Genomic DNA, 18,644 nt, shown 5'->3' on the forward strand with positions numbered 1-18,644 from the left:
ACAAAGAAACCTCATGGCCCTGTGGTTTCCTAAGCCAGCCACACGTCAGGGGCCCCTAGGAAGGCGTTAAAATCATAGATGCTCAGGCCTCAGCTCTCGGTGTTCTGGACCTGTAGGTCTAAAGTAGGTCCTGCATACCTGAATGTTCAAGGAAAGCCCACAGGGATTCTGGTAACAAGTATGCAGGGCTGTAACCACCTGTATACACTGCTATTTACTGGTCTCAGCCTAGCTGACCTCTGATGGATTCCTGACTCCAGCTGCCCCTCCACTCAGCCCCCAGGAAAGCCCACTGGCCCCCTGACTCCATCTTCTAGGGGCATATCCAGCCCTTCACAAAGGTACTCCCCCATCTTTGATGTGTGCTGGAGGAAAAGGAGAAGCAGAAGCTTTAGGTTTGTGGTCAGGACATTACCCAGAAGGGCAGAGGGATAGAGAAGAGAGCGCCCGAGTTGTGAACCACTAAATAAAGGAAGTTTCTGAAAAGAATTTAACTGTTGGGTACTAATTCCAAATCTCGCTCCACCAGGGAGATTTCTGAACATTCCACTTCTGTCCTGCACTACCGAGGAGACTCAGGGCTGTATCAGCAGGGGAGAGAGAAGTGGTAGAGGGCGCCCACGGGAGGGTAGCGGGGCAGAAGGGGGCAAGAGGAAGCTCCAGGCCTGGGGAGGTCTCAGTTCTTAGAGTAAGTATAGGGGGAGGGATAGGGAAGCGGGGGCAGGGATCCATGAGACTTAAAAGGAGTCTCAGTTTACATGTTCAGGGGAAAGCAGGCGTGGGGTCCAGGGATCCTCCTTTCAGAGCCAGATGTCGTGGCCGTAAAGCTTGGCTTTGTAAGCTGGTGCCTCAAGCCCTAGTCATGTGGCTGGCTTTTCCTCATCATCACCAGGGCAGTTCAACTTCCTGGTTCTGGCTCGGCTCTCCCTCCCCCATGTAAGCTGTCTAATGTCTGTTGCTCATAGAGGGTTTATCATTTAGCAAAGGCTGCAGCAAAAGCAGAACACAAAAGCTACCCCTTGGGCTGCCCAGACTTCCTTTGAGCACAAAATGGCTGCCACCTGGAGGCATTTCAGTAACAACAGGGGTGGCAGCCCCTGGTCCAGGAGGAAGGGCACGCAGCACAGGTGTGGAGAAAGAAGCCATCAGGGTGGCTGTGAGATGTTCGGCAAAGCCTTAGAGCAATGGGACTGGCTCTGTCCAGGGGAATGAGGGCACGCACATTGTGTCCCCGCCCCAGCAAAGGTGCCCCGGTGGGACTGCGCACCCTGTGTCTGGAAACGGCATGGGACTGGCCGGCCAGGCAGGCGAGATGGCCCAGTGGAGTCACTGAAGGCCGCTTCCTGCATGAAAAGCGGGGAACACCAAAAACAGCCTCCTTGGCAAGTCTCTAAAACATCGTTACGTTTATTCTCGTTACCAAGGCTAATTGCGCATTTTTTAAAATGCCATTTATTTTCGGTTTTTCTAAAAAAAGTAACTAAATAGGAACAAAGGTTGAACCTCTGCATCTACTCAGTATTCTATTGCGTGCACTCCCCATGGCTGTCGAGGATGTGTGTGCGTTTGGGTGTGTGCGCGCACACGCGCTCCTCCATTTTGCTCTCAATCCGAAGTGGAGCAATATGTATTTCCTTGGGAGTTCCCTATTGTCTGAAGAACGCTGCCTCCTGTCTCCTGTCCTACAGCCGTAAACTGCAACTGTAGTTCTTTGGAAAGCGCAGCGGATCCCGCAGACAGCTAACCGTCGTTTTGTGTCTTTTCCAAGGAGACTGTTGGAGAGCCATTCTATTTGTTGGTGACGACTTTGAACCAGAAAATAAACAAGGGTCCCGTAGATGTAATCACGTGCAAAGCCCTGTACACCCTTAACGAAGACTGGCTGCTGTGGCAGGTCCCGGACTTCAGTACCGTGGTACGTTTGTGCTGGAGCTTTCCCTGTCAGACACGGAAATAAGCCTGGCTGTGAGTTAGAGGATGGGGTGGGGGCTGGGGCGTCCTTTAAAGCGAACTGATGTCATTCCTACTTGTGGGAGGTCTCACACGGCTCGTCAGTTACAAACAGTAGTTGATAAAATATTAACACGTGTTCACATAATAGGCTTTAATTACTGGGATTGGGGGAGAAAGTATTGTAATGATGCCTATGGTACTCATCAATTTCCAAAGGTTTTAATATCAGGATTGCTTATAGCTTTCAGCATCACCAGAGAAAATGCAAAGTACTCCCTATTCAGTACTTATAATTGCAATCAGAATTTCTCAAACGGCTCTGCTCTGGAAGACAATGTGTGAAGATATATTTCAACCAAATTGAGGCCGTCTTATTTTAGAAAGATAACACAAGACAAATTCCACTGTGTTCCCCATGCAACATGACGCCCTTACTCTGTTTTCATGGACTGCTTACACATGTTTGGTGTCATGCACTTAATGTTCTGTGAGCTCATAGTTATTTTTAGAGGAAATCTGTACATCACTGCAGGAAGATGCCTGCCTGGCTGCTGCGGGTGGGGCTTGCCCATTTGAGAACTTCCTTTCACCTTTCCCCACCCCACCCACCTTCTTCTCTCCCTACAGGGAGAGGGACCAATTTCTTGCTCATACAGGAATTCTAGAAAGCCAGGCACGTTCCAAAATGACTTAGGGATATTCTGTGCTTTTCTGTTAATGGAGACTTGGGAGAGAGACTGCTGTGTTTTGGTTTGATCTTTAGCTTTATGGAGACTCTGGGTTTCTTCACAATCTCATTAGTGGAGAAGGAGGGAAAATTACAGTTAGGTTTTGGAATTGCTCAGTGAGGGAACTGTCTGTCTCCTGTGGCTCTGCCCCGCAAGGCGAGTGCCGCAGTGTCATTCTGGAAGAATTCATTCCCTAATTGGACAAGGCACCACGTTGCTGTAGACTGTGTTATGGTTATGTTCTCTGGTGGGAGAAAAGTCCACAGATCAGCTGTTTTGAGTTCTCTGGCACTGGAAGATACAGCTCACCCTTCACTGCAAAGAGCACCGTCTGCAGTGGCCAGCCAGGAGACGGGAAGCTGAGCAGAAAGTCAGCAGCTCTGTTTTCTGTCTCCACATCGGCTGCATGGGAGAGGCACTGGGTGCAGTGGTTCTCGGACTTTAGTATGCATCGGAATCACCTAGTGAGTTAGTAAGCACCAATTGCTTACTAGGCAAACTCTAGGCAGCACCCCAGAGTTTCCAAGTCAGTAGATCTGGGGTGTGGCCTGAGAGTTTGCATTTCTATTTTTAGGAGCTTTTGCTCTTTGCAGGACCACATGGGGAAAACTATTTGAATAGCGGTTAACAGCCAGGACTTCCAAGCCAGGCAGGTTTGAATTCTGCCTCTGCCACTGGCTAGCTGTGTGACATAGGGAAAATTTCAAAGCCTCTCTGTGCCTTAGTTTCCTCATCTGTAAAATGGAGATGATGATCACTGTGCCTGCCTGTCTCGTGGGTGGTTGTGAGGATTAAAAAAGTCTGTATTCTGTAAAGCACTGAGAACATTGCCCTGCACATGAGTGTGATTTAAAGCTTTATTAAATTTAATTCACATCTCTTCGGGCACTGCTGAGAAATGCAGATCCAGACAGATTAATGCCTGGATCCTTCCTTGGGTCTGATCCAATCAGAGTCTCTGGGATGGAGAACCCCTGTGGTATCTTAGAGAGCAAAAGATGGACTTTGCATCTGGGCCTGTTGTCTCTGCTTTCACTGATCCTGAATTCATCTTCAAACCCAGGGCCTTGGTCCTACACCAGAAGATGTTTATGCTTTTACTTTTAGGCATTTTAGGAGCCCCACAGATTCCCAAAGGCAAATACTTGCCAGTGAATGTAGGTCAGGAATCCAGCAGTAATTTACTTTCATGGGAACATGAACCTCAACAGGAAGGGGAGGAAAGGAGACGGGGTTGGGAGTGGGGAGAAGTGGAAGCCCTGAGGCAGCGCTGCAGGTCCTCGTCCCTTTGACACTCTGCATCTGAACACTTTTCCCCTCTTTCATTCTGAAACATCATTTTACAGTCAATTAGGACCGTGTGTTTCTGATTTGTTACCAATGAACTCACCATCAAAGTGTTTCCTGATGTTGAGGAAATTCATGTCGACTCTTGGGTTCTTTTTTCCTTTATGGCCCCCGGGAGAAAGACTAATGGAAAATTATGATTTTAGATAGCCACATAAGTCCTCCTTTTCAAATATGGATTTGCCATCAGCGGACTAAAGTTGAAACTGGAAAAAGGACGGGCCACTTCTTTCTAGGGGTCGTGTCTTTGACAGTGGATTTTAATGCTTTTATTGGATCTGGCCCAGCCTCTCTTTCATGGTGGATGACTACACTAGAAGCTTGGGGAAGGTGCATGATCCGGGCTACACTTGTGTGACAAAATGTTAGCAGAAGGTCAAGATAAAAAATGTAAAGTTTTTCATTTCCTTTCAGGCTAGTTCCGCCAGCCTTAACCATCACATCGCTTCTCCCTCCTCCCACTCTCTCACTTGAATTCCCCCTCCCTGGCATGTAGGCCCAGTGGTTTGTAGTTTTGATTTTCTAGATTTGCCTGAGGTGGTTAAGTCATTGAAAACCAAGGTATGGTGAGCAAACCGGAGTGCGAGAGTGTGTGTAAATTCTGTCAAGGAAGAAAAGCCAAAGAAGAAGTAAGAGCAGCGTCACGGCAGTGTGCCCTACGGCAGTGTGCCCTGTGGCAGCGCGCCCTGCCAGAGACACTTTTTTAGAAAGAGGCCCCCACACTCCTGTTTGGCTAAACGCGCAGAAACACAGCACCTCATATCACAACCTAAAAAGCAGGCTTCACACCTCTCAGTTTAGGCTGTGTTCCCCCTGAGGTGTGGGGTGTTTTGGAGCACACAAAGACGCCCTGCCAATTTCTTGTACATGAAATTGTTATAGTAACAAACGGGCTCTGCGAAGTCATTCTTCACTCCCTGCCTCCTGGGAGGAGAATTCCTCTGTCTCTCCTCAAATATAAGAGAGGTCCCGGAGTCGCACTTACTCTGGTACCATCGGAGACCTTTGGTTGGTAAAGTGGCGCTGCAGGCTGGCGTGCAACTGGGTGCGGTGCCTCAGGTCCGGCCTCGCGGGCGTGGGCGGCAGTAGGCCGGTAACCCGCTGGACTCTGCTATCCGGGGATTCCGATTTGACAGCTAGAAGAGGAATAAAACCTATTCCTCTACGGTTTTTCCTTCTCTGTAAAATTTTAGGTATGTGTGCTTTTGTTGCTGGAGAAGTTTGGGCCCTGAGCGTGCTGTGTCGAGAGAATGATTTAGGAGCGGATCGCCCGCAACTTCGGAGGAGCGAGCGAAGACCTGAGGATTTCAGTTCCAGCAAAGTGCACCACAGGGGAGAAAGGACATTTACTTCACTCTCAGAAAGAGATGAGAAAACTCAGTAACTCGTAGCAAGTGTGCTGAATTAGCAAGAGGAGGCTGACTTGTAATCAGAGTTAAACAAGAAATGGTTTTGTGAACTCTTAAACCCAGGAAATGAGCCTGCCAATCGCTGTATCTGAGAGATAGCATCTTGGCAGCCTGGGCAACAGTGTTCCAACAAACATATTATTGCCCTCATTCTCATATCTATAAGAAAGTCTTTAAGGTTATTAGAAATTCTTGAAAAAGCAGAAATACATGTGCCTACAGAAGTCTTACTGTCTCTACTACGATTCGGTAAAGGGCAACACCACCCTGCACCCATCTCCTTTTCCCCTAGGAGTTACTGTTGGAGGGGGGTAACGATGTTCATTCACATAGAGCACGGCCCTCCCCGTCTCCAGCAAGAATTTCTCGGCTACACGCTCCCTTCAGCACCGTGGCTTCCCCAGCACGCCCCAGCCCCTGGTGTTCTGTTTAGTTTGTCCTTTCAGAAGATCCATTATCCCCATAATTAAACAACCCACTGTCCCGATTAAGTCATTGTCTGTTACTTCAATTATATCCCTTTGTTCATTAAGTCCTGATGTTTGCACTTCAACAATCTTGTTTTTAATACTTCTATCATTTGTGGAGAAACAGTGAAGTTAATTAACAATTCTTGAGCTTCCCCCCCCCTTCTTCTCTACCAAAGTGCAGATCATTTCCATTATGACTTGTGATAATAGTGAAACCATTACTAACTTCATAGTTACAGTTTTGAGCTTCCTGATCAAAGAAGTGAAACCATTTTTAATAATCATTTTAGGTAAGTCATTCCCGGGTTGATGGCAAGCAGTGGAAAATGAAAAATTAACGTTAAGTGAGTGCCTTAAATGACTTTCCTCTTCGTACCTTTCTCACACCCATAATCATGGAATTTAGAAAATGATTTAGTTACCAAAATGCAAGAGATTTAATTTTCTTCTTTATGGCTCAAATGTGATTCTATTACTTCATTGTTAAGGATCCTTGTTCATACTTGTGCCCCTCAGAGAATGGTAACTTCTATAGCAAAGCATGATGGAAGATAAAACACATTTTTTCAATTTGTTTTTTCTTGCATCGTCAAAGCCAGCATTCCATTTGAAGTTACTATTACCTAGAGCAGGGATCAGCAAACAACAGCCTGTGGGCCAAACATGGCCCTGCTGTCTGTTGTTATAAAGTTTTATTGGAACAGACCCATGTCCATTGATTTACTATCGTCTGTGGCTCTTCCTGCTACAACTGGAGAGTTGAATGGTTGTTAATAGAGACCATACAGGCTGCAAAATCTTAAATATTTACTATCCGGCCTTTTACGGAAAGTTTGCCAGTCCTAATTTGGAGCTTGATGTAACGGAGGGAAATACTCAGCACCGGCGACCCCGCCAGCCCCCGAAGCCTTGGCTGCTCTCCCTCCCTCTGGGGCCACAGCCACAGAAATGCCTTGCCACGCTCTGTGAATCTGAAACTCATAAGGCACTTGGCCAAAACCCCCAAAACTGTGAAAAACTCATATTAACCTAAAATACTGAAACCAATCATTTGGGGCTAAATCACACAGATTCTCACTTGATTCTAGCATGAATAAGTGTGGGCAAATACTAGCAAGTAGAGGAAAATTTATATGAGAAACTGAAACTTAAGGATATTTTTTTTTCTTCAAAATGGAAAAGACCTTTCTCCCTTGTTAATCTGTTGGGCAAAGTACCTTGATTCAGGAAGCCTGGGGTTCTCTGCCTTTGATGGAGAAAGGAAAAGTGGGGAGAAAGTTGAGGTTGGCAGGCAAGAGCAGTGTTGGAGGGGATGTCTGGTTGCATGTCCCCGGGCTGCCAACTCTAGCTGGAGAGAAACCTCAGATCAGAAGCTTTTCTGGACTAGTACTTCTAACTCTGAGCTCATGCTGCTTCTACTGAACTTCTGGAAGTGGCTTTTGCGCTCACGTGTGTGCTCGCGCGCTCTCTCTCTCTCTCCAGTCTTGTATAAAAACCAGACTTCCCCTGTGACCCTTATTTGTCTCTGAAATGAAATTAGAAATACATTGTATAGGTTTTGCTTAATGAAAATAATTAATGGCCTAAGACCCTTTGTGATAAAGTTGCTGGTTTGTAACAAATTCTTTGAAATTACTTTCTAGGTATTAGAAGGCATTACAGAAAGGATGCAGCAACATCCCTGCCCTTATTAGCTAAGAATACGGTTGAGGAGTAAATAAGGTAGCTGAATCAGCCTTTCCCCCCCAAAATGTGGGGAAAGTGTGAAAAAAAAGCCTCTTCCCCTGCTTGTGGTTCCTCCTCCCAGCCCTCTGCTGCCTTATTTTTCTGCCTCAATATCTGAAACCACCACATTGTGCAAAAGGCCACTGGGTAAAGCCCCTAGTGAGCCAGGACTCTGGTTGCATGTCCAGGGGGAGCTGTGTGGCTCGGTGCAGAAGAGGTGAGGTTTGGACTCTGACCTTCTTGGGTGTGAATCTGGGCTCTGCTACTTTACTCTCAGGCTGTGTGACCTTGGGCAAGTCACTCAACTTCTCTGAACCTATCTCCTCATCTAGAAACAGACAGTCATAAAACCCAACCTTGTACATTTGTTATGAGATCAGGAAATAATATGTGTAAGACATCTAGCTATCTTGCCCAGCACAGAGAAGATGCTTATGTATTATTATTATGTATAATAATTTTGTTTTTGTTTTTTGGTCTCAGCTGTTTTTCTTGTTAACTCTAAGGTCTGCTAAGCAGAAAGTATCTCCTCACCATTTTTTCTGGTTGGTTATTTATTGATGATGGGGGATGCAATGAGTTGGTTAGCTGAATCCATTCTAACTAAAAGCTTATGGTACTATTCAAAATGTTGCCCATAACTCCTATATCTGGACACTCACAGCCTATGGCAGACAACATCCCGCTGGACAGATGTGAGTGAGAGACCACAATAATAAACCTGAACAACTCCCTCCCTAAGGGGCTGGTTTGTGACATGTTATGAAAGGGCCCTCCCAGTCTGGTGTTTCTCTCGGTTCTGAGCCAAGTGTTTTCCAAATAGCCTTGCCCTTGTAATAATCCTTCTTTGTGGGAGGCATGTTCCTGAATCCATTAGGATATGATTCTGCTGCAAGAAATGAAGACTGAAATACCTGTGGCTTAAGCAGTAGACAAGCTTATTTCTCTCCCTCACGAAGTCTCTGGGTGGGCAGTCCGGCACTGATGGGCACCTCAACTAGGGCATCCTTGCAGACCCAGGCTCCTCCTCTCTTACTGTCCGCAGGTCAGCTCATGGTCTAAGGTCTTCTGCTTTCCAGCCAGCATGTCCTAAGCTGGGCTATAGAAAAGGGGGCGGATGGTCACAAGATATCTTTTAAGTTTCCCAGAGGCTGCCACAGAGCACATCCGCTAGATCTCATTGGCCAGAACTTCAGCGCATGGCCATACCCAGCAGCAGCAGAAGCTGGGAAAGGTCGTCTTTATTCTGGGCAAACATGAGCTCCATAAAAATGCCTGTGGGTATTCCAGATTGAGTGGGTTCATGCTGGCCAAGGTAAGGAGGCGGAGCCTCCTCTACCAGGCTGTCCCTGTCTGCCCTGTCTGCTCTGATAGCACTTACTGAGAATCTCAGGCACATTGGGACTGCCCTGCAGAAGTTTATTGCCTTTATTGGCCTTTTGGTTTCAAAGCTAAGAGTATTGACATATCCTAGTTGTGCCCATCACCAGCTCTGCAATCTTGGGCACATTTCTAAACCTCTCTGTGCCCCATTTTCTTCAATCATTAGGTGAGGCTAATGATACTACCCACTTTATAGAGCTGTGGTGAGGACTAAAGAAATTAGCAAAGCATTTAAGGCAATTTTCATTATATGGTAAGTGTTTGGTAGTGCTGGCTATTACTGTTAGAAAACTAAAACCTTGTTAGAAGAGAAGTGTTCTCTTTTTCATCTTTGGTTTCTATAAATAGTGCAAGTCTTCTCTGTCATATGGCAGGTTGTGGTTTTGGAAATGCAAGCAGGTTCTTCAAGTCCTCCAGGCTCCATTCTAGGCTTGCTGACCTAGTAGCCTGAGTAAAAGATTGAAGTTTACTGTTCACCAGTTTAATTAGAACTGAAGCCAATTATCTCCATGGTTCAAAGGCTTCCTTGTGTACTGCTGTACATATAGCTTTTTTCCAGACCCAATTCAAATGTCTCTTCCTCCATGCAGCCTTCCCTGATTTCTCTCCCTTTGAAATCCCTCCACCAACCTAGAGGTAATAATTTCTCTGAACTTCTAAAATACTTCTTCTATACCTACTATTTCTACCTGGTACTAGAATTCCTTGTGTATATCTCACAGTTTTCAAATACTACCCAGGCGGTATCAGTGCCAGGTTCTCCTTTGTATCATCTACAATGCCCTGCACACAACAGATGCAGAGTAGTTGAGTGTCAGTGAATGGATTTATCTACCACGGCATCAACAAGGTGAGCTCTGTCAGTTGGGGTGTGTTGAGCTGTAAGTAAGAGAAAATCCAACTAATGTGCCTCTAATAGGCAGAGTGTGGACTTTCATCCGAGAGCAGAATGTTCGTTCGGAGGTTGTAGCCCCAAGGCCGGGTTCTCCACGGAGCAGTGTCAGGGCTCTGAGTCACCATCTCCAGGCTCCTTCAGGCCTTGCTCCTACTCACAAAATGGCTGCCACAGCTCTAAGCACTGTGGTCCCTCTTTGTTATGTCTCTTTGGTCAGACTGGGTCACATGACCAGTCCCTGGTGAAAGAGAAAAGAGTTGCTGCTTGTCAGTCCTCTTTTCTAAGGTCGAGTCCGGGGCCAGTGTTGACAGCTGGCTTCTGAGAGCAGAGGAGGAGGAGAGATGGCTGCTGGTTGGACTGCTGACCACACCTGTCGCCCAGGCTTTGCTGTTACTTTCATGCCAAGGAAATAGGGAGAGCCAGAGACGTTTCTCTTAACAGAGAGGTAGATTTATGGTCAAGAGACCAGAATACATTTAAGAGCACTTTAGCCTCTTATGAGTGTTGAAAATTAATTGCCATCTCATAGATTTGAACCATTGTTTATTTACAAAACATTTTTATATTTTGAAAGACAGGATCACCGAGCGTTTAAGAGCACAGAGCCGGAGTGGCTGCTTCACTGTTTTCTTGCTGGGTGACCTCGCCCAGTTTCCTTAACCTTTCTGTGCCTCAGTTTCTCACCTGTAAACGGAGAATAATGATAGGCGATGCCATAACTTTGTTTCTGAGATTAATTTACATATAAAACACACATCATTTACAACCGCACTCGGCACACAAGAAGCACTCTTTAAGTTGCTATTATTACGTGTTCTTAATCAGTAATCCTGTCGCTCTGTTGAGATAGAAACAGTAAGAATTATAGTCGGAGATGCTAGATGTCCGGCCCCTGCTCCCACGGCTGGGAAGGCGCAGGCGAGGCAGGTGATGTCTACACTTAGGGTGCCCAGCCCTCTTGACCTCCCTCCTCGGATTCTCTGTGGGACACTTCCTGAGGGTGATAGGACCGCACCTCATGGCTGAATTTGTTTATACATCAAATAAAGTGTGAATTAGACAATTCTCTGAGAACAAGGACTGTCTTAAGGTCTCTCCTACTCCCAGTCCGTGCCAGGAAGGAGGGCACAGGGCAGACTCTGGTTACCTGGGTCTTGAAGGGGAGCCGAAGTGTCGGCGACAGGAACCGAGGCCCAGGGGCGGGTGGTGCGGATTGAGGGCCCACTTTGCGGGCGGCTACGTTGTGCTTTAGGGAACCGCTGCTGAGCGGTAAGTGTTAACAGCGTGAAAAATGAATACAAATCAGCTTGTAAATCATGAATTTACTCTCAGAATTCCCTGTGGACTCCATAAAATGTCATTTTACCTTCTTCCCTCCCACCTGGCTGTGGAGGCAGCGGCAGATTTACATTATTTTACAGCCAGTTAAGATTTTCTTTTCCTTTGGTTATGTTTTTAAGAAGAATATTTATTTCCCGTAAAGACGTGCTTTTGTTGACAACAATGGTGCCCTTCAGGCAGCCACACGGTGCTATTTCCCAAACACCTATGAAACTGCTAAGCAAGCAGGAGGCTGCTGGGGCCCTGATGGCAGGTGCTCTGTATTCGTCCACAGCCAAAGCCCCGTGAGGCAGTTCAACCAAGTCGCCCCGGTGAGGAGACCGCCCGGTGGAGGGCTGCTGGGGACACGGGCAAGTCTGCTCAGGCCTGAGTGGGCAGGGCTCTTGTTTACCTTCCCATCCTCTCCCAAGCCTCTTCTCTGCTGGGATCTAGCTTAGGACTTCACTTACAGCCTCATGTAAGACAGGGGGCCTGGGCGTCTGCAGGTGGGACCAGAAAGTGTGAGGCCAGGACCAGGCAGGGAGGAGGAGGGACCCGTCACGGACTACTTCATGGCCCCCGGCTCCGCCACTTAGGAGCTGTGTTTCTGGCACAAGGTGCTTGGCCCCTCAGTGCCTCAGGTTCCTCACTCTAAAATGGGGGTGATAATTATGCAACCATCTTCCCGAGGATATTGAGAAGATTTTAAAAAGCATGTCTTGAAATGCGTTTGGCCTGTTGTCTGGCCCCAGAGGTCTCAGTAAATGCTACTAAGGAAGGAGGCAAGAGAGCAGACTTTGGCATGAGGCTTCACCGTGGCCTTGGTTTCTTTCAGACAGGCCGCCCAGAAGCTAGCTGCCCCTCTTGCCCAGAGTTCCCTGCCTTCTCGCTGGTCCAGCATTTCAGGCTTTGTGAGCAGTCTGCATACCTTCCTGGATGGCGGGGACGTGGGGGACCGGCTCAAACACAAATGTGCTCGAGAGCAGACACGGGGGCAGCCGTGTTCGTGCCGGGAGGAAACTCACAGGCCAGACTGAGAGCAAAGCTGAACCTCAGAGTTCAGGTTCCACTGATTCAGAGCTTTTTAAAGAGTTTTTTAAAATTTATCTTTAGAGGGGAAGGGAAGGAGAGAGGGAGAGAAACATCAATGTATGGTTGCCTCTCATGCGTCCCCTGCTGGGAACTGGCCTGCAACCCAGGCGTGTGCCCTGACTGGGAATCGAACTGCGATTGTTTCACGATTGTTTGGTTCTCTGGCCTGTGCTCAATCCTCTGAGCTACACCAGGGCTGATTCAGAGTTTTAATCATTTGGTTAGGACCAGACCCAGGTGTTCTCTTGCGTCATTGGAAACAGGATTGTAGGGGCAAGATTTGAAGGCAGTAAAGAGAAGACACACCCCTGAGAACCCCTCCAGAGTTCAAAGCCCTTCCTGTGTCACTGATCCGTAAATCGTATCCTTCCGAGCACTCAGGAGCCAGACGCTTTTCCCAGTGTCTCCTGGCTAATTCAGGTTGTCATCACAGGAACGCTGGGAGGCAGTTCCCACTATTATTCCCACTTTGCAGGCGAGAAAGCTAAGTAACAGAGAGGTGACCCAGCTGGTTAGGGGTGGGGTGGAACTGAACCCGGAGTCTGACCAGAGGGCCGTCCTTCTGCCCATTATGTTTGCTGGCAGCGTCCTCCTTCCTAGACAGATGCTCAGCACGCCCGAGTCCCCTCTGCTCCATCCAGCTCCGTCTCTGTTTCCTAATGTCAGTACTGACAGTAATAATAATTACTATAAGCTGTGTGAATTAATGACATTGCTGTTGTTATCATCTGGCCCTTCCCGGCAGCCCGTCCCGTGTCAGGCCTTTGACGTGCTAGAAGGCAGGTACTGTTGTTGTGAGCACTTTACAGTCGTTACCCCTGAGGATCCCCATTCTTCACATTATTTGTGTTTTCAAATTTTTTAACATTTTCAGTAATCACTTTGCATTCCCTCATCACAGCCAGGCTCAAAAACACTAAGTAATCGTGCCTTTCACACGGTACCCAGGTGCTGTGCTAATCACAAAATACTCGTAGCGCATCCGTGCCTCAGTTCCCCCAAGGACCCATAAACGTCAACGTGGTTGTTTTAGATGTGGCCACCTGTACTTAGACAAAGGAAGTCTGAAATTGCTCTTAAATTCGTTTTGAAATGTTCCCTAGTTCAGTGTTTTCACACATTCATGAAGGCCGCACTTCCCCCATCCGCCTGATTTCTGGGCCTGGCTGCGCTGGGAGATGTTAACTGACAAAACGTTAAGTAATGGCCCCAAAATGTAAAGTAATTAATGTGGGGATAATAGTACAGGGTGGGGATCTCTGTGTTTTAATGAGGGCTCGCGAAACCGTCTGAGGGAAGATGTTGAAAGCGGAGGGGGAGATGAATATTACCATAATTAATGCTGCATATTAAAAATGCCTATTAAAAAGAGTAGCCTCTTCTGCCCAATCAATACACAGACCCTGTAACCTTTCCCGTCCCCTGGAACTTCACTGTGGGACTCTGTGGTTCTATTAACCAAAAGGATAATCACCAGTCTGCCCTCACTTACTGTGGAACCTTTCCAAGTTTGGGGAGATTTTTTTTTTAGGATGAAATTAGAAATCCCCATTTTTAGAAAATTTATGAGTGTATATATTTTACTCTCAGATATATTTATTCAATGCTAGTTCTGTAATGAGAGTTTTGACTTTCTGTTTTTCTTTCCATTATCCCTGAAGAGAATGGATTATGGCAAAAAGATTAAAGTAGTGTAATGCAATGCAGTTTGCTAATGCCTGTATTAGTGGGACTCACCAAGGTCTGTGTCTTTTATGAACACCTTTCAGATTGCAATTATCTAATAGACTTGGAAACCTGTTTATATTCTTGCAGGCATTAAACGTCATCTTTGAAAAAATCCCAGAAAACGACAGTGCAGATGTCTGTCGAAATATTTCAGTCAATGTTCTTGATTGTGATACTATAGGCCAAGCCAAAGAAAAGATTTTCCAAGCATTCCTCAGCAAAAATGGCTCTCCTTATGGACTTCAGCTGAATGAAATTTGTCTTGGTAAGGCACTGCCCGAGCTGTTTTGTCCCAGTCCACAGAGGAGCACCCTTGCTACCCACCTCCCTCCCCACCCCCCTCCGCCACCCCCAGTGCAGAAACTTCCATCCAGGGACGCTCATCTGGCCTGTCACTCCCAGAGGACACGGCTAGGGGCCGAGAGACTGCACTGCTCTGCAGAGAGCATCATGATTCTTCCTAGGAAGCATAATTCTTCAAAAACACTGGTTTTCTTAATACTATGTTTGTAAGTCATAGTGAGATTTCAAACCCCGAGACCGAAGGATTCACCTTGCATCAGGAAGTAAAAAGAGGTGTAAATCCGTGCCCTCTGTGTGTGTTGTGTTTCACATTGGCCTTGGATTTGTTTGTTGTGATACTCAGTGTGTCATTAGTGGGTGGCTTAGCCTCTCGGTGCTAAGGCCAACAAGCTAGAAAGGTCATCCTCCTCTCTGCTAATCTCATCCTGCATTAAGTATATCCTCCACCCTCCCCGAACATGAAGCGGCATCTGCTCGGAATTCATTTTCGGGCACTATTGGTATACTGCAAAGGAGAGCATATGTGTGAGCCAACTAACACGGCTCCACTTCACTCAAATGTTCATCAACATTTAAAGTTGGTCTGCACACAGCCCTCGCAGGAGAGCGTCATGGGATTTTGTAGCAGATAATGGGACAGGGAGGAGAGGGGACTCCCATCAGTGACAGACAGCACAATGAGGTTCATCTCCCTTCATGTACAGTTGTAGCCTCCACTGAGCAGGCAATTAAAATCATCCCACCCCACCCTCCTGGTCAGACCTCTTGCTTAAAAGGCCACTGAGAGAAGCCTGAGGGTAGGGTCTGGCAAATTTGAATGAAACCCTATAAATGTGTAGCTTTAAGAAGGCCGAACTGCTATGGCACCTCTCTCCTCCGCCCTCTTTTGTTTGCTTTCTTCAGATGGACTGTTGGGCACTTGCAGACCAATTTAGCTCACCGGTTAGATGCAAAGTCAAAGGGGCAGCTCCAGTCCTAAGCCTGCCTCTCATAACCCTGACCATAAAACAGAAACAAAACAAAACTCAGGCTGCTGGCCTGGCTGATAGGTTGCTAAATGTTCCAACAAATATTTACCACTCCATTTACATCTAATCTATTTATGAGTGATATTTGCAAAAGTGACAGGGTAGCATTTAAAATTTCTCATTGCAATTTTAAAACAACTGAAATGCTCTTTTTTTCTCCAGAGCTTCAGGCGGGCACACGGCAGAAGGAACTCCTGGATATTGACAGCTCCTCTGTGATTCTCGAAGACGGGATAACCAAGCTTAACACCATCGGCCACTACGAGGTAAGAATGAGGCTTAGCCCCCAACGTCCCATCCCTCAGCCCCAATCCTAACTGGACGAGGTCATCCTGGTACCTTGTAAATTTTTTTAAAAAATTCCAGGACTCCCAGCCATTTTCTAGAACAGTTTGCAGGTTGCCTTTCTCTGGGGCAGAAGTTCCCCTTAGTTGCTCGTTTGGAAGAGCCTGTGGATTACTGTCTCTCATGGTCTGCTGGTTCCTCCGGGTTCCTCTCTCCAAAAGCTTTGATTTTCATGTGCGCCCATTGCTCTCCATCCTGCAGTTTAGATGAGAAATTAATTCCCCATGACAAGATTCTCTGGCCTCTCAAAACACATTTCTCAGCAAAGCCTGAGAAGAGTTATCATTTAGCTTGATGCTGAGTAAAGCCTGTAAGAGTCTTAGGGCTTACCACTGTCCCGTGTTCACGGCAGACCACACCTTTCAGTAGGGTCCTTTTTTCTGAAGAGGTTCTACATTTCCTGTTTGTGATATTCAGCCCTACCTCCTTTGGCCCCTGACCCACATGCTGGGTGAGTGGCGGTGTGGGCGAGGAGTGCAGGTGGCCACTCAGAGATCTGAGAACCCTTAAGAGAGTGAGACAGGAGGCAGGGAATGTTCCTGGACACCCTGGGATAATGGTAGTCATTCGGGAATATTATCCAAATCTTTGTCAAATACCTACTATGTGCTAAGAGCTGGGGATGCTTATGAAGAGAAGAGAGCCTAGGCCCTGCCCTCACAAATCCTACAGCCCAGGGGAGCTGATGGAGAAGGGAAGAGGAGATGAGTAATGAGGCAACACCTTACAGAGGAATAGTGCTATGGCTCAGAGAATCTGGGGAGGCTTCCTGGAGGAAGCTATGACTAAGCCAAGACCTAAGCTTAACCAGGATGAGGTGGGGTGCCAGCACACCCGGCAGAGGTGGGAGAACATGTGGTTTTCCACAAAAATACTTCAGCTAAAATTTGAGTGGGGCAGGGGTGGCATTGGGATAATAATAGTCAGCTTTCTGGAGCCCTCACTCTGGGCTGCACGCTGACCTTAGCATTTCTCCTTATCTCGGCTCATTCCATCTACTAGCAGTTCTATGAATTGGCACTGTTATTAACCCTCTTTATAGATGGGTACAGTGCGGCTCAAGGAAGTTTACTAACAGTAGCTGACAGAGTGAAGATTTTGATCCAGGAAGCTGGGCCCCACGACCTGTGGCTTCGCCAGTACACACTGCAACTCCTCAAGGAGGAAGCCAGAGAAGTGGGGGCAGAGGGCAGAAGAGGGGGTGCAGATCATGCAGGCCTGGTCAGCTCCTTCAGGGGCTCAGATTTTATCTCGAGAATAGTGGGGAGCCACTGGGGAATCTTAAGCAGGGGAGATTTGTGTTTCAGAGGTGACTGTGGCTGCGTGGAGGGCGCAGATGGAAGGGATGCAAACCTGACAATGGGGAGACCCTTTAGACGCTGTCATTAGGAGAACTGCAGGGGAGGGGTGGTGCTGACCAGAAAGGGCACTGTGGCTCGGGAGATAGATGCAGGTGGAGGGGTTCAGGGATGGGTGGGAGTTGGACACCACAAGCCACGTGGGTGGGAGAGAGCCCAGGTGAGGGACAGGTCAGGGTGGCACTCAGGGATGGCAGGGCAGATACATAGGTGCAGGCGTTCTTCCAGAGACGGAGAAGACAGGAGGAGCAGCTTCCAGGTCACTTGGAGGGTCGGTGGCACCCCCTGTTTCATGGCTGTCAAGCCCCAGGGAGACGTCTGCACCAGAAAGGCCGTTGGCCCCTGCCAGGCACCCCCTCAGCCAGGAGGAAGGAGCACCTCAGCCTTAGGCTCAGCTGAGTGGGCTTCTCACCCAGTTCGGAAACAGCTGCTGTGGGTGGCAGCTGGGCGGGCGCTGCCCCTGCAGCCTTTGCTGGAGGCTCCTCACAAAGAAGGCTGTGGATTAACAGCTTGCTCTGGTGCTCACCCTCCGGCAGTTCAGACTTTCAACCTCGGAATCATCTTGCCGGGAGCTGTTGTTCTTAGCTTTGGAGATTATAACTCCCCCTCAGGGAACTTTCTGAAAGTTCAGTAGTATTCCTGTTGCTGGGCCACACTGGGAAAAGCAATATTCTAAGGCAGGGTGTCAAACTCATTTTTACTGGGGGCCACCTCAGCCTCAAGGTTGCCTTCAAAGGGCCAAATGTAATTTTAGGACTGTATAAACATAACTACTCTAACAGTTAAGCAAGAGCTTGGCTCTGCCACCCGGTAGAAACAAGGTGCCGGCCAGATAAAACAAGGTGGAGGGCCAGATTCGGCCTGCGGGCCTTGTGCTTTCCACCTGTGCTCTAAGGAATCTAGTGGAGAGACGGACATTAGAGCAGGTGGAAGTGCTTAGAGAGGAGCTTATTGTGGCATCAGTTTGAAGTTCAGGTTGCAGACCCCCAGCCATTTCCTCCTCTGCTCATGTCTGGGTAGCCAACTGTGTCAGCAAGTTTGGAAGGAGCACAGCCCTCCTTTGGTGCTTTCGGCTCAGGTGCTTGCCATGCTCAGCTGTGTGGGGAGAGCTGGGCACCCTGGTCAGGTTTCTCAGTGTCCCCTGGCAACTCTGTGGCACGGGGCGGGCCCCAAAGGAAGGTGGAGTGACCATCACCTCCGTTAAGGGGAGACAGGGCAAGCAACCCCGGCAGGGAAAACAAGGGCCCACCACAGCCGTCTGCAAGGCAGGGAAGGCTGTTGAGAGAGAGAGAACATCAGTGTGTGCTGGAGACGTCCGCCGTGCTAGACACCTCTGTTGGGGGATGATAATGAAATTAATCCAGCCTGTAGTCACTTCCCATCCAAATGATTTATTGGCATCATACCCTAGCATTACCACACGGTGGTAATAAATGACAAGACTAAGATGCAAGGGTTTAAAGGATTCTCCTTATGTTTACAAAGCTAAGCTATAAGGGAAAAACAAAAACAAAACCAAAACCAACAGGGAGCTTGAAGGAAATGGGGAGGTCACTGGGC

At 47.7% G+C, this 18,644-nt stretch overlaps 1 protein-coding gene across 1 annotated transcript in view; it reads left to right on the forward strand.

Annotated features, from left to right (window-relative positions):
• The window catches only part of PLXNC1 (plexin C1), a 151,913-nt gene that overhangs the window by 114,445 nt on the left and 18,824 nt on the right, over nucleotides 1-18,644 (forward strand). The window contains exons 21-23 of the mRNA XM_037064685.1: nucleotides 1,769-1,915; nucleotides 14,138-14,315; nucleotides 15,544-15,647. Coding sequence (XP_036920580.1) covers nucleotides 1,769-1,915; nucleotides 14,138-14,315; nucleotides 15,544-15,647 — 429 coding nt within the window. The remainder of the gene's footprint in view (nucleotides 1-1,768; nucleotides 1,916-14,137; nucleotides 14,316-15,543; nucleotides 15,648-18,644) is intronic.

This window comes from Sturnira hondurensis, unplaced genomic scaffold, assembly GCF_014824575.4.
Source record: "Sturnira hondurensis isolate 20B ecotype Veracruz unplaced genomic scaffold, ASM1482457v3 Scaffold0015509, whole genome shotgun sequence".
Classification (NCBI taxonomy): Eukaryota; Metazoa; Chordata; class Mammalia; order Chiroptera; family Phyllostomidae; genus Sturnira; species Sturnira hondurensis.